The sequence below is a fragment of the Erithacus rubecula genome, assembly GCF_903797595.1.
Source record: "Erithacus rubecula genome assembly, chromosome: Z".
NCBI lineage: Eukaryota > Metazoa > Chordata > Aves > Passeriformes > Muscicapidae > Erithacus > Erithacus rubecula.
Window position 1 is genome coordinate 19667370 of NC_136661.1, and position 16549 is coordinate 19683918.

Sequence of the window (16549 nt, forward strand, 5' to 3'; positions counted from 1 at the left end):
TTCTAAAAGGTTTTAAAATTAATAGGAATGCAATAACTTATGTTTGGTATAGTGAACTCCCATAAAATTTACTAGACCATATTGAAAGTATTCAGATGGTTGAATTAATTCACTGTTTAAATAGTTTCAAAACAGTTTGTCTTAAGTTTATTCTGTATGTTACAGAACAGCTTGTCTTCTGTGAGTCCCCATCAGGTTTCTGATGGCATCAAACCATCATCCATTCATCATAATATTCTGGGTGTTCCTTGCCATTCCACCAGCAGCAATGTGGATTGCCCCTTAGTCAAGACAAAACATCTGGGTCACCTTGGCAAAAATATTACAAGATAGTCTATGCATGTCTATAGACAGCATAAATGATCCTTTATCAACGTGCCTGATGGAAATTCCCTTGACAGCAAACAATTACCTGTATGCAGGTAAGAGACCCAACCCAGTGATGCCTGGGATGAGTGGACCAAGATTCTCCCATGTGCATCAGAGGAACCTCAAGAACTGGACTTACTGGGGTCCTCCCAAGATATGTACTGTGTCTAATTTCACCATATGAAACCGAATCAACACTGGACGCAGTGAAATTGGTGGAGCTAAGGCTGGAGCCGTCTATAGGAAAAATATAACACCCAGTAATAAGATGTATCCTCCTACAAACTGGTACAATTACACCAGCCCCATTCTTTCTTGGTCCTCATTTCATCCCAAGGGTTGCCTCAGGGGGTGTTTCTTATCTGCAGAGATCGAGTATGGGCTGGGATCCCTTCACATCTCTAGGGGGTCCCTGTAACCTTGGTCAGCTTACCATCCTCACTCCCAACATTGCATTAATAAAAGATTGGAAGCAAAAGAGTGAATTTGCTCGCAAAAAAAAGATCATGTGAAGAATTCAATAAAAATTGCAATAGCCAAATAAGCAATTGGAGTAAAGTAAAGAGGCTTCAGGTCTCTGTCTTTTTACCCTGGGTGGCCACAGCTAGGGCCTTTGGTGAGCTTACTCACCTGGGGTGCTGGCTTGGTAAGGAGGCCAACGCAACTTGTGCTGCCCTCAGTGATCTGTTAATTGATGAAGAAACTACCAGGCACACGATGCTACAAAATAAGGCAGCCATCAATTATTTACTACTTGCCCATGGACATGGATGGCAAGGCTTTGAGGGACTTTGTTGCTTCAACTTGTCATAAAGAGTGAGTCAATGCACATGAACATCCAAAAGATGAAGGACCAAATAAAGGGATTGAGAGAAGAACCCAGATGGAATTACTAAACTTTTCAAAGAATGGAGGTTGACAGGATGGGCTTTTCTTCTGTAAAAAAGATGTTGGGCATTTTAGTTGTCATAGTCATAGTCCTACTTAAGTTTTCCTGTATAGTTAAATGCATTTACTGGAGGATAGACAATGAGTGATGTCCTCAAAATGGCCACCAGTGTTAAAATGGCATTAAGATGACAGTCAGGATTTATGTTAGTGGATTGCTTGTTGTCAGCAGGGTAAGAGGGATGAGGAGAACACGAAGGTTTGGGTAGGCCGGAGCAGGAGAGATCCAAGATGGCCTCTGCACTGCCATCTTGGGCCCCAATGGAAGAGTTGGAGGTGGACACAGGTGGCAGAGTCATCAACTGAACTATTATTCCATCTAAGCCCACTATGGGATTATTCTTTACTAACAATCTTGGCCCCATATCTACGTCTGGGATAGTCTGAGGGGTGAAGAGGATAGGAAAAAGGGGTAGCAATCCCAAGTTCTTCTGAATAATTTAATTTTTCCTTTTCTTCTGAATCTAGTGTCTCCAAGATTAGTTAAAACATTGGTAGTAATTTTTGGATGGAGCTGTTTCTTTCAGTGGCCAAATTACACAACTTAATGTTTACCAAGTCCCAAAATGTCACTGTTGTAAAATGGGGTGCAGTAACGTTAAAAGGACTCTTGAAAAAATTTTTAAAAACATTTTATGTTTTTTGGCTCTTGTTTTTGAAATTCCTTTCCCTGGGTCATCAACTTAAAGTTTAAGGATCCATATATGTCTCTCTGCTCTAATGACACCTGCAAGTCCATCTTTTCGTAAACTACAAAATCAAACCATCTATACTGCAAGCTATATGATGGGGCAGATGAAAGGTTTCCCTTCTCCCACCTGCTCTGCAGGTCTTCCTGCCATATTTTGCCATCCCGCTGTACTTTGTCTTCCTGCTGTCACCACAGGGACCTTCACTGGGGCCCAACATCTCCCCAGTTGCTTGGGCTGCCCTCCCTCAAACACCCAAGCTGTGTGCTTCGGCTGTTTGCTAGGTTGGATCCTCACCCGATCCCAAAATTGAGAAGAGAAATTGGCCTAGTCAGCTTAAGGGACTTTGGCTGACTCCAACATGTTGCCTGCATATCAGGTGTCCCTGTTCAGGCACCACCTGTAGCACTCTGGGCTAGGATGGTATGGTCGTGTGCTACCTTGGAGCAACCAGCAAAAGTCTGAGGGCAGTGAATAAGAAGAGATGGGCACAATTTAGTGACCAGAAAACAAAAGGGGATTTAACATTCAAAACAATAAACATACAGAAGCCAAACACAGTATGCGGTGAGCTAAAAAGGCGAGGGCCAGGGGGATACAGTGTATATAAAAGGTAGTGTTGGGGGTTGAGTGTTTTTCTGTTACTGTGTCAATTGAAAGAATTTTTCCCATTATCATGCCAATGGAGCTGACCGGGCTACACCCAGGGTCCCTGATGGGTCCAGACAAAGGGGGTGGGTGGGGACGGCCCCGGAGGGGCCTCTGAGGCTTCCGGGAGGGGACTCGTGTTTCCGGCGAGCTCGGAGGAGAACGCCTGGGATCGTTCAGCCCACGCAGCCGAGCACAGCAGAGCCAGACCCTCTGCGACCACCTGCCCTGCATCTGCCCCGTTCCAGCCTCCTGCCTCTGCGGACACAACTGATCCCCTGGACACACACGGTGAGCGAGGAGCCGCTGCTCCAGCCCATTCCCACTGAGACCGGCGTGGCCGCTGCTGCCCCACCCCCCTCCCTCCTGCCTCTGTTCCCGTCTGCCCTCAGCAGATCCGGACTGTGGACTAAGCACAGAGACAGCGTGCTTGCATCTAAAGGGACTGACACCGAGTTATCTATTTCGTTCTGTTAGCAATTTTAACTGTTATTGTTTTCTGCTTGTACAGTTAGATATATTAGTAAAAGAGCTGTTATTCCCACCCCCTTAGCTCTGCCTCAGAGTCCTTGATTCAAACAATTATAATACTTAGGGAGGGAGTGGAACTAAAGTCTCTATTCCAAAGGGAAACTTCTGCCCTTACTGGCAGACACCTGTCCTTTCAAACCAGGACAGATTTTGGTGCCCAACGTGGGGCTTGAACCCACGACGCTGAGATTAAGAGTCTCATGCTCTACCGACTGAGCTAGCCGGGCATTAAATAAAGTGACTCCACCGCTGAGCGCTGCCGTGCCAGACATGCTGGAACTCCAGTACGAGCTGGAGTCCAAGGCAGCAAGGTGGTATGCCACCATTGACATTGCAAATGCATTCTTCTCCATTCCTTTGGCAGCAGAGTGCAGGCCTCAGTTTGCTTTCACCTGGAGGGGTGTGCAGTACACCTGGAACCGGCTGCCCCAGGGGTGGAAGCACAGCCCCACCATCTGCCACGGACTGATCCAGGCTGCACTGGAGAAGGGTGAGACTCCAGAACATTTGCAGTACATCGATGACATCATTGTGTGGGGGAACACAGCAATGGAGGTATTTGAGAAAGGAGAGAAGATCATCCAGATTTTGCTGGGAGCCGGTTTCGCCATTAAAAAGAGCAAAGTCAAACGACCTGCTCGAGAGATCCAGTTCCTGGGAGTGAAGTGGCAAGATGGACGGCGCCAGATCCCCACTGAGGTCATCAATAAGATCACTGCAATGTCTCCACCAACAAGCAAGAAGGAGACACAAGCTTTTCTAGGTGCTATCGGCTTTTAAAAAATCCACGTACCTAAGTACAGCCAAATTGTAAGCCCTCTCTACCAGGTCACTTGCAAGAAGAACGATTTCCATTGGGGCCCTGAACAGCAGCAAGCCTTCACCCAAATCAAACAGGAAATCGCTTATGCAGTGGCCCTTGGCCCAGTCAGGACAGGACCAGAGGTAAAGAATGTGCTCTACTCTGCAGCTGGAAACCATGGTCTGTCCTGGAGCCTTTGGCAGAAGGTGCCTGGTAAGACCCAAGGCCAACCCCTGGGATTCTGAAGCAAAAGCTACAAAGGATCTGAAGCCAACTACACTCCCACAAAGAAGGAAATCTTAGCTGCCTATGAGGGAGTTCAAGCTGCCTCAGAGGTGATTGGCACAGAAGCACAGCTTCTCCTGGCACCCTGACTGCCAGTGCTGGGGTGGATGTTCAAAGGAAAAGTTCCCTCTACTCACCATGCCACCGACGCCACATGGAGCAAGTGAATTGCCCTCATCACGCAGCGCGCCCGTATTGGTAACCCAAATCGCCCTGGGATTTTAAAAATAATTACAAACTAGCCAGAAAGTAAAAATTTTGGTCTCGCTGATGAAGAGGAGCAAAAGCAAGTGACCCGGGCTGAAAAAGCTCCACCGTACAACCAGCTGCCAGCAGATGAAACACGCTACGCCCTTTTCACCGACGGTTCCTGCCGCATTGTGGGGATGAACCGGAAGTGGAAAGCTGCCGTATGGAGCCCCACACGACAGGTTGCACAAGCTACCGAAGGAGAAGGTGGATCGAGTCAACTTGCTGAACTCAAAGCTGTTCAGCTGGCCTTGGACATTGCTGAGAGAGAGAAATGGCCAAAGCTCTACCTTTACACTGATTCATGGATGGTAGCCAATGCTCTGTGGGGTTGGCTGGAAAGGTAGAAAAAGGCTAACTGGCAGCATAAAGGAAAACCAATCTGGGCTGCTGATGAGTGGAAAGACATTGCCACTTCTCTACTCGGGTAGAGAAGCTCCCCGTGAAAGTCCGTCATGTGGATGCCCATGTTCCCATGAGTCGGGCTAATGAAGAACACAGGCACAACAAGCAGGTAGATCAGGCTGCACAGATAGAGGTCTCAAAGATAGACTTAAATTGGGAACACAAGGGAAAACTGTTCCTGGCTCAATGGGCCCACGATGCCTCAGGCCATCAGGGCAGAGACGCCACCTATAAGTAGGCACAAAACCGAGGGGTGGATCTAACCATGGACAGCATCTCTCAGGTTATTCATGACTGTGACACGTGCGCTGCCATCAAACAGGCCAAGCGGGTGAAGCCCCTCTGGTATGAGGGGCAATGGTCCAAATATAAGTATAGAAAGGCCTGGCAGATTGACTATATCACACTGCCTCAGACCCACCAAGGCAAGCACTACGTGCTGACCATGGTGGAAGCCACCACTGGATAGTTAAAGACCTACCCTGTGCCCCACACCACTGCTCGGAACACCATCCTGAGCCTGAAAAAACAAGTCCTCTGTAGGCATGGTACCCCTGAAAGAATTGAGTCAGACAATGGGACTCATTTCAAAAATAGCCTTATAAACACCTAGGCTAAAAAACACGGCATCGAGTGGGTGTACCATATTCCCTACCATGCACCAGCGGCTGGGAAAGTCGAACAGTGCAATGGTCTGCTTAAAACCACCTTAAAGGCACTTGGTGGGGGCACTTTCAAGAACTGGAAAATCAATCTACCAAAGGCCACATGGTTAGTGAATACCCGAGGTTCCACTAACCGAGCAGGCCCTGCCCAGTCAGAGCCCTTAGGAGCAGCAGATGGAGATAAGGTTCCAGTGGTACACCTGAGAGACATGTTAGGGAAAACTGTCTGGGTGAACTCTGCTTCCAGCAAAGACAATCCTGTTCGTGGGGTGGTTTTTGCTCAAAGACCAGGTTGCACTTGGTGAGTGATACAAAAGGATGGAAAGACCCGATGCATACCCCAAGGGGACCTTGTTCTAGGGTGAACTATCTATGATACTGTGCCTGTAACTACATGTATGTATATAATTTAAAGGTTTCAATATGATGTAGCATGTTGGCATGGAAAAAATTCGGGGTGGATAAAGTTGGGGGTTGAGTGTTTTTCTGTTACTGTGTCAATTGAAATAATTTTTCCCATTATCATGCCAATGGAGCTGACCGGGCTACACCCAGGGTCCCTGATGGTTCCAGACAAAAGGGGTGGGTGGGAACGGCTCCCGGAGGGGCCTCTGAGGCTTCCGGGAGGGGACTCGTGTTTCCGGCGAGCTCGGAGCAGGACGCGCGGGATCTTCAGCCAACGCGGCCGGAGCACAGGAGAGCCAGACCCTCTGCGACCACCTGCCCTGCATCTGCCCTGTTCCAGCCTCCTGCCTCTGCGGACACAACTGATCCCCCGGACACACACGGTGAGCGAGGAGCCGCCGCTCCAGCCCGTTCCCACCGAGACCGGCGTGGCCACTGCCGCCCCCCCCCCCCTCCTGCCTCTGTTCCCGTCTGCCCTCAGCAGATCAGAACTGTGGACTAAGCACAGAGACAGCGTGCTTGCATCTAAAGGGACTGACACCGAGTTATCTATTTCGTTCTGTTAGCAATTTTAACTGTTATTGTTTTCTGCTTGTACAGTTAGATATATTAGTAAAAGAGCTGTTATTCCCACCCCCTTAGCTCTGCCTCAGAGTCCTTGATTCAAACAATTATAATACTTAGGGGGGGAATGGAACTAAAGTCTCTATTCCAAAGGGAAACTTCTGCCCTTACTGGCAGACACCTGTCCTTTCAAACCAGGACAGGTAGGTTGAGGGCGGAGTCTGAGGGTCCAATGGGGACAACCATCAGGAATATTAAAATTAATGCAGCAAACATGAACCAATAGCAACAGGGGAAACACAGAACTTGCTAGAAATATTAACGAACTCCCAGGGGGCAATGTGGGTGAGTTTCTACTCACAATAGCTAAGGGGATTTTCCCCATGGCTTTACGCAAAAGCCTTCCTCTTGCTCAACCCCAACACAGTACCTTGCTCAAGTTACTCCCATGCCTCTGGCTGAGAACAGTAGGCACTGCAGAAATTAAAAAAAAAAAAAAAAAAAAAAAAGTGGGTACAGGGAATTTGATAAAGAGAAACCAAGATTCACCTACATAAGGAGATTATAAATGAGCTGGGCTTTTAAAATTTGTAAAAAGAAGAGAAACAGCCACACAAAAAAAGGAGAAATTATTAGTCTGATTTAATAAACACAAGATACCATGACTGCTTTCGTATCTGAAAAACAAATACGTTACAGACTCAGAAAATATATCTCATGTCCAGTCACTAGAAATGATACATCTAGATGACACATTGCTAGGTTTCTGCTCTATGCCTACTACCTTCATTCTTGGTTGTAGTTTTATCCCCATAAGGCAACTGAGGGTAGCCTTTGTTCAGACATCCTCTGAGGTTTAAGCACAGGCTCTAGCTGTAATATACCTTCTGTAACTGAACAAAGAATGTTATTTCTCTATTCATTTATTTGAGTAAAGTAATTATCCAGAACCAGTAGAACAGACTAAATCACAGACATCAATCACTTTGCAATAATACCAGCAATTATTTCCAATACATCTTCCTGACAATGACCCCATCTATTCTTTTTAGCTGCAATATTCATGGTACCATACAAAGTGATATTGACAACACCCACCAAATTAAGAGGCAGCACATTCCCCATCTATAAGTCTTTGAAAAGCATTTCGATTTTTCCACAGGTTTTTCTATAACTACACCTGCTTCCTTGCACCTCTGAGCAGGGAACGCAATTGATTACTTGTAACAATTTTGGCAAAGGGTGTAGGGATGCTGCCTGGAGAGCATCAATGCTGATGCAGATCAGCAATGCCATCCTACAGAGAGCCACAGCTTCCCTTTAAAGCTGCAGCTAGAAGAGTCCTGACATTCCTGCTTAGATCCAGGGCTGCTGCATCATCATCATAACCTGCAAGACCTCTCACCAGTGACAGTGTGCTGCCACTGTCCTGAGAGCCTGACAGGTGCCCCAAGGCACTGCTCTAGAGCTGGCAGCAGGCATTTTTTGTTATTCAAAGTTTCAAAGAGTTGTTATTCAAAGTTTCAAAGAGTTTCAAAGAGTTGTCCTCATAGACACTTTTTTGGAAACCTGCTCAAGTGAAGCCTCAGTAACTGAGTTTTCCTATAAATCACATGTATTGTCATTTTAACCTTTCATTTTGTGACCACTGTTTAGATAAACATCCTGCCTCAGTGGGCAGGAAAGTAGTATTTTTTCTAGTGCTGTTAGAATTCTTCATCCCTAGAAAAACAAGATTCCCGGGATCCAGATCCTGGTTTGATTTTTCACAAATGCATCACAGTTGCATCTACCCTGATAAATACAAAACCAATTAGACTTTTTAAAAAGTGGTTTTCTTTTTACATTAAAAAATTTTAAGATACACTCAAGTTCTGTTCTAATATCCCATACCCAATGATTTTTGAATTTCTAACAATGATAGTCCCAAGCTTAAATGATTTATAGGCTTCTGAATTCAGCAGACTCGGGAATTTAAATAGTAGAAATTGTCAAATGTAAATTTGCGGTGCATTTCTGCACTGTTTGCTGTATGTATGCTCAACGAGCTGGCTGCCTCCTCTACAGCACATCTCTGTGCACCTCAGCTGCTCCTCTGGACAGTGTACATGCTCATTGTCCCTGCCTGTGCTGATCCACCATGGCATGTCATGGTGCTCTGGAGTCACGGAGCTCTGTGACTGCATAGACTTCTCATTCCCACTGTTTGTTTTCTAGACTGCACCCTTTAAACTTGTAATTCTTAAAGGTATCCTAGCTTTAAGTTAATCTAGCTGATGTTCTTTAAGAAAAACTATGTACTCTACATTATTCTAACCTTTTGAAATTACAGTGAGTTAATTAAACTGGTAACATACAAAAACCTTGCTCATTAATGACTGTTGATGACAATGGTAATTTGTTATGACAGCATGATTGCAGTGTGTGAGCACATGTGCACATGTGTAGGGGGCTTAACACACATAGGAAGACTCTAAATATCATTCTTTTAAAAATTATCTATTCCTTATGAAGAAAGTAAAAAGAGGATCTTCCATAACTCCCCCATATTTGTAGTAGCTAATACAGAATCAGGCTGCTGAATTCAATCCCCTACATATATACCACTATGAAATTAATGTGATTAGGATGAAAATCACATACACCCAGTCACAAAGCATGGAATTTTATCCCAAGCATGCATAAATCCTTTGTGTCTGCTCTATTTTAAAGGGCAAAACATGCATACACTATTGGAAAAAAAAAAGGAAAGGATAACCCACAGAATTTTCATTATATATATATATATATATTCCTTTGGATTTTCCCCTGAAATACATAAGAAATACCTAGAAAGATCAATCAATTGAGCATAAAGATGAAAAAAAAAAAAAAAAAAAAAAAAAGAGATACTGTCTAGTTCATTAAAAAAATCCCAAACATGTTATCCAATGGAATGTTTCTGACATGACTGTATTGATCATCACTCTAGTATGCCAGATTGAGGGCAGTTACAGCTGTATGTGTGCCATGCAATCATTTATCTAGGTACCAAAAAATAGTAACTGTGAAACACCTGAATTTTCATGAAGATAGGAGAAAATAGAAAGAAGCCCAGAATAAAGCAAACTAATGGCCAGGCAAAATAAAAAACCCAAGAAAAGTTGCAAAGCTTCTGAACATTCATACAGTAATAAAACCATGAAAAGGTAGAAGATTACAACTATCCCCAAAGACACCAAGATGGAAAACACAATTACAACTTTAAAATGTTGCTTTGCTTTTCATAAAACTACTTGCAACTGTGTAGGAAATTGCAAGACAGGTATAATTTACATCTGCAAATGGCCACAACTATTTGGAAAACTTGATAGTCTGTATGCAACAAAGTCATCAATGATCCTATTTAACATTTGTTTGTGTCATCAGAGCATATCCAGTTCAAGCTATTAATTTCAGTGCAACAGAAAGAAAAAGATTCTGAAGTCTGTCATGACTGGTGAGCAAGTAAGATCACAACAAAGAAACAATAATTCATATGCAGCAGTGTTTGTTTGCTTCTAAGAAATTTGGTCTGGGCTGAAAATCCCCCTACTCTTTTTTATCTAGACATGTTTTCTAGAAAAATACAGGAGAACTCACTTCCCTGAAATCAAAAGTTACTGTCTTTTTTTCAACCTCCTACTGTACAACCTACAGCATGTTTTCTTTGGTCAGGCCACTGCATATATAATGACAATCTAATCTAGTGTCACATATATATTTACAGAAAATATTGAACCATCAGATATACTGGGAAAGACTGTACTCTAAAGGCATCTGGTTGAAAGAAGAGAAAACAAAACAAAACACACAGATGGACTCTAAACCACTTCTTCATTGGAGCTGGAATACAGGCAATCTACTTGTACTTCTAATTCAGGACTATAGCTGGAAAGATGTTAAGGATTTAAGTATGTGCAGTGAAATATATGCAGGTTTGCCTTTTACTTTTCCCTTCTGGCAGTACTCTGGCAGGAAGGACAAAATTCTTACTTCAACTGAAATGGAAAACACCAAAGAGTTTATATAGTGCAACAATGCCTAATTCTATTACTGAGCACTTTTACAACTTGCTTCTTCCAAGAGCCACTCAATTCCATTTAGCAGTCCATCTAAAGTTGCAGCTACAGTGTCCTGCATCTGTGAAAATAACATTAAAAATAGTTAATGTATTAGAGATAAACATTAACAGGATCTAACAGTATTTTAATATCACTCTGTGTCTATCTGTAAAGTCAAAATACACTCATATATCAAATCTAAATTTTTATCACTAGTGCAAAGGTTCCTTATACAGAAAAGGTTTTATAAGATTAAGAAAAGAAACAAAAATTATTGCAACTCAATAAAAGTATTAAAAAATATATGTGATTCAGGAAATTCAGATTTAAATGAACTGAAGCTTCTTTACTCCCTTCAAGATCATCATTTGTCCTTCCTGACATTCTAGCTCAATCTGAAGTCTCCTGAGTGCTTTTGGGCAAGTAACTTAGCTCCCTGTGTTCAGACAGGATAATGATTCATCTTAGAGGACAAGAGAAACAAAATCCTTCACTTAAATGGAAAGCTCATGTACTAGTATTGAAAGCTGCATACTTGCTTAGGTAGGTATAGTTAAGGAACCTGAGAGCCTTAAAACACAGAGGAACAGAAAACAAGGGTTTAAGAGGAAGTACCATCCAGGGCTGATGCAGCAGATTTAGTTGCAATTGATGTGCCACATAAACACACGGAATTCTTCTCACACCAAGGTGAGACACACAGGACAAAACCAGCAGAGGTCTGTTCGGAGGCCCAAGTGCTGGATCAATCATTGCCAAAAAACGAGCCACCTCCTCCTGACGATCGTGTTCTAAGAAACAATTTTCAATATGAGTCTGAAGTATATGCAAATACAAGGTGTTCTGGTTTTTTGTTTTTTTTTTTTTGTTTTTTTTTTAATTTCAGAGACAGAGGGCTGGAAGGACCAAATGCTTGTTTTGCTTATCACAACTTACTCACCTGCCCTTATGTTAGTTAAAGATCTCCACAGATTCTACAGGAAGCCTTTTTCAGTCCTAACATCAGAGTGTTTTCTAAGTACCTCACCAAGATCAAAATTACAACAAGCCATTCAGAAATACTGATATGCTGCAGTCAGAAGCTCTTCCCTACTGAAGCACTTTTCTCAGTGTATCCCTTCAAAGTTTTTTGCCTCTTCTCTGAGCATTCAAAGCTTATGAATACAAAGACAATTGCCATAACTGTTATTTGGATTATCATCTTACAAAACTAAACTGATTCAGAATAATTGCGTTTTTTACTGTTTTCCTGGTAAGGGTTATTTCCAGACTATTACAGCACAATGTATTTTCAAATTTCTCCTATGCATACCCAAGGCTTTTGTTAGTTTTTTTGTTTTGTGTTTTAATCCAGATAATGTCCCACATGTAATTTAGATAGCAACTGGATCAGTGTGTGCCACAGACAAAACAAGAGGCCATAACCCCAACAGGTTGATGAAAGAGCGTCTACAACAGGAGACCTCTTCAACAGGATAAGCCATGAAGAAATAGCAGATTTTGAAAGGATCAGAACGTGGATTTTGATGTATTGCATATTCTTTGTAATCTAACACTCTATTATTCACGAAATATAAAGAGAAACCCCTTACCTCTATGAGCTTCTGCATTAGCAACATAAATGAATCCATCAACTACTTCGCACACCTTCTTCACTTGAGCTATTACACTGTAGTGTGTGGCTTGCTGATTACCTACTGTGCTGTTCTCTTGGTAAAACATCTTATTCACAGCAACAGCTTGCTCCTCCCTTGCTCTCCTCCTTTCCACACTGAAAGATATTTCAGTTGTCAGGTCAACTGAGAATGCCAAAACTGAATCTTGAAAGTCTAGGCAGCGCAGGAAAAGGGACAGGGAAATGGGCTGAGCCAGAAAAAATGGTTCATTTCTCCCTGTCTCCTCCTGCCCTCCATTCTTTCTGAGTGCACATACAGAGATGGCTAGCAATCTGCAAGATGCTTATGAAAATATACTCCAGGATGAGTTTATGGAGTGTTTCAAAAAGGACTCAACCAAGGTATGAAGAGGGATAGAAGCACCTGTAATGTACCTGTTGTACACCTTTGGTATACATACTGTTTGGAAAAGCTTTATTACTTCCATGTGAAACTTAGTGGTTGAAAAAAGAAAGGAAAAACAAAGGCATGCATTGAAACTTCAATTTATAAGGGATATCCATGCATGAGAAAATGCACATGAAAGTCACATGACAAGAATATGAAGAAACATCGGAAATAAATGAGAAACTGCATTTTTTATTAGGTGGAGAACAGATCTTATCTTACCTTGTGGTGGAATACAGTGTTACAATATTGAATTTTTGATTGTTGTTAAACTGAAAACTGACTCCTGATCCAATTCCTACAGGGGAAAAAATAAATCTATGAGATTACAGCTATTTGGCCACTGAAATCAAGTTGGAGTTCAAAAATTCCAGTGTTGCCACAAAATTAATATATTCAAAGCTACATATAGCTGTTCAGGATAGCAGATTTACTATTTTACAGTTAAACTTTAAACATGCTCCAATTGATTAGACTTTTAATTTCATGAAAAATCAAGTCAATGGTATAAAACCATTTCCATACTTCATACTTGAACCTAGAAATCTAAATCAGAAAGGAGCCAGACTTGTCTTTATTAGCTGAAACTGGCATAGAAAAGGCTCCAGTTTGCTTATGACAAGCTGCATTTGAAAAAAACATATGAAAAACATATGGCAATTTATGCAAAAAACATGAGAGAAATAAAAAACCCACTAATAATCATTGTCACGCTTCCTAGAAATACAATTTAATTATTCAAGTTCTGTTGTGCTGAAAGAACCATTGGTTAAAAAGTAACTCATTTTTGTCTCTGACTTGGACTGAAGTCAAATTAGACTTTCAAAGCTACTCTTCTAAACACCAAAAAAAATCCCTCACCAGTTCCTGTAACTCTTCTAAGTAAAATTTACATAATTTGATATTAGAATACTGAATCATATAAGAATCAGCCTTGAGTTACTGTGTAGAATCACAAATGTGTTTTTTAGCCACTTACTGCAAGCAGTACTGAAAGAAAGGCCTGTCTGCATATATCAATTACAACAGCAGCAGTAACACGGAATTTTGGATGGAAATAGAAGTACAAGAAGCAAAATGATTCTTCTGACAATGTCCAAATTTAATTGTAAATTCACTGAAGCTATTAGTTTGTCCCAAATATTCATTGCATTTATCCTTCTGAACAAATCAGAGAGAAAATGTTTTGTTTTTACCATGACTCTATGGAGTTTTAAGGACAGCAAAAGAGTAATTAATTTTCTTCATTTCTTCCTTGGAGTTTTTTAGCATTCTATCTATTTACCAAATAAGAAGTCCAAAAGCCAAAACCATCATTACCATGAATTTGTCTATGAGGTAGGCCAGCTACCAGCAGAATTTCTGGGCATGTCATCATCTTTTGTACTAAAGAGTTGTCCAGCTCTTCCAAACCTGGCCCAAACATAGCAAAGCGAGGTTCTGCCTGAGTGACCAGTGATTGCAAAAAGGAAGTCACAGCCCCATACCGGGGACGGCTCGATTTCAAACTTCTTCTGCCCTGAGGACAGCTCCTTTTATATCTGTGTAAAATACATGCAACTAGAAATTAAAAACAAAATACAAAAGAGGTATTAATCAAACAAATTAACTTAGGTCCTGCACTTCTTATGCTTTGCTACTGCTACAACTCAAAGCATAGGTCAGAAACTATAAAGTTTCAGCCTGATGGTTTCAAGGATCAGTATAAAGCAGGCAAAAGGATCAGTTCCTTTGAAGTCCAAATACTGGCTTTTTGGACCTTCTATCTACAAATCTGTTTATTTAAAAAGAAAAAAAATCACGAATTCCCCATCTTCACTGAATACATAATACAGGTAAAATAGCATCACAGCAAAAAGAGTCACATTAAAAATAAAATTTAAATAATGAGCCTTGTGAGTGGATTTAAAGCCTTAATTAGACTGCTTTTGTGTTTATAACAAGTAACCACCTGAAAAGAACCATTTTCCCTGTAGGTATAGAGCATGCAAGCTGTGGAAGGAGACAAGTTCTGTCTGCAGACTCATATGCTTGTTTGGTGTGGATGCTAAAAGGTGTGGAAAGGTTGGTAACTGGGGAGAAGAACAGGAGTCAGACAGACATCCTGGAGCAGCAGCTTCAGTCTGCTTCTGGAGTCACAGTAGGCTGCTGCTGGACAAACTTCTTCAAGAAAAAAATGTGGGCTCCTTTATACCCACACTGAAATGTTTCAGTTGAGATCAGCAAAACTGCCAAGTGCACATGGACACGAATGGAAACAGTGACAGGTGGTTTCAAACAGGTGATTCAGACCTAAACAGATTTAAATCCGATTTAAAAATCAGTATATATTTTGCACATCAAATTCTGGGTGTACTGTTCCCATCGGTTAACAGGGGATGAAAGGCATAGAGACTGCAGAAGTTAGTGCATTTACCACAAAGCAACGCATTAAGGACGACCTTTGGAAAACAAAAATCCCAAACAAATCCACAGACCACTACTGCAAACTAACAGAATCAAATGAAATTGAGAAAATAAATCATCACAAAATAATCTACTTGTTTTAAGAGTTCTTCTCAGTCATCCAAACATATTTATTGTGTTGCTATGCTTTTCAGCTATACTAGCTGAAACCAGTTTTGTCTTGGAACCTTTGACAGTCAGAGCTAAAACAATACAACTTGTTATTTTGTGCCCACTCTGTGCAGTTTTTTATTATTAGGTCTTTCAAATAAGATGAAAAAAAATCAAGAGTAACTTCACTTGCTGTACTTTGAAGACTTCTTGGTACTTTTATGAACTGTGGCCCTGAGAGCAAAGAACACTTCTTTATCAAGATCAACAGTACACAGTATTTCTGTGCCACAGTAGATGCACACTTTACAAATAGCTTTAATTTTTTATAACATTAGTGTTGTCTTTTTTACAATTTTTTACATTCTTGTTCAGTTCCAAACAGAAAAAGCTTACCAGACCATGGAGCAACAGGAAATTGTATTTCTAAAATAAGCAATGGATTTGAGACACAACAAAGTTTCAACAGCAGCTTTCAGCAGAGCTTTGTTTCAGTGAATATGAAACATGCCTGTGGGCTGAATATTACTGCTGTAGGCACACTTGAAGTTATGTAAGAGAATACGGAGATACTTACACTGCCATGTAATCATACAGTGCATTGTCGCTGTCCTCGGAAAAGGCTTTATTAAAAATCTCCTCATCTGGAAGTGATTTCCAATCAACAGATGTCCAAGAGGGGAGATCTCGGAGGAGAAAATACCTCCACAACAACGGGTCTTGCACAGCTGCCCTCCAGTAACAACTCGTGCTTCCTAAACGGCACAGGTCTTGGGGCGAGAGGAAGGACATGATGCTCAGCTGCACGTCGATCTGAAAACCACCGAGAGCAGCGCTTTAGCGACCCCCGGATCCAGCAGCGCAGAAGGACGGGGCGCGACGCGGCGCTCTGCCCCGCCATCCCCGCCCCGCCCGTGCGGCCGGGCCCCGCTCACCGGCAGCGCCTGCAGGCCGCTCTCGCCCTCCGCTCCGTCCGGCGCCGCCGGCAGCGGGGCGGGCGCGGAGCCCCGCTGGCTGCCCCGCATCCAGCGCTCCCGGAGGACGCGCAGCCCGCCCCGCACGGCGGCCTCCAGGCCGGCGCCGCGCTGCTCCGCTCCCGCCGCCATGGCGCCGCCCCCGCGCCGCGCACGCTCCGACCCCGGGGCACCGGCCCCGGCAGCGCCGCACCGCGCCTTGCACCGCGCTCTGCACCGCGCTCTGCACCGCGCCCTGCACCGCGCCTTGCACCGCGCCTTGCACCGCGGTCTGCACCGCGCCTTGCACCGCGCCTTGCACCGCGCCTTGCACC

The 16549-nt window shown here is 42.9% G+C and overlaps 1 protein-coding gene across 1 annotated transcript; it reads right to left on the reverse strand.

Moving 5' to 3' along the window:
* Positions 1–9038: 9038 nt before the first annotated feature.
* FBXO4 (F-box protein 4) lies at positions 9039–16416 on the reverse strand. Its single transcript, XM_079330311.1, has 7 exons — positions 16197–16416; positions 15839–16074; positions 14026–14246; positions 12928–13003; positions 12235–12413; positions 11258–11433; positions 9039–10721 (listed from the first exon to the last, which is right to left on the reverse strand). The coding sequence occupies exons 1-7, from the start codon at positions 16365–16367 to the stop codon at positions 10632–10634; spliced, it is 1149 nt and encodes a 382-aa protein (XP_079186437.1). The 5' UTR covers positions 16368–16416; the 3' UTR covers positions 9039–10631.
* Positions 16417–16549: the final 133 nt, after the last annotated feature.

Bases quoted from the DNA above. Each gene is read 5' to 3' on its own strand.
- FBXO4 (XM_079330311.1), bottom strand. From the start codon at position 16,367: ATGGCGGCGGGAGCGGAGCAGCGCGGCGCCGGCCTGGAGGCCGCCGTG. The intron at 16,075-16,196 runs GTGAGCGGGGCC...GGTGGTTTTCAG, and splicing joins GCGGCCTGCAGGCGCTGCCG to ATCGACGTGCAGCTGAGCAT. The intron at 11,434-12,234 runs GTAAGGGGTTTC...ATTGTTTCTTAG, and splicing joins TAATGCAGAAGCTCATAGAG to AACACGATCGTCAGGAGGAG.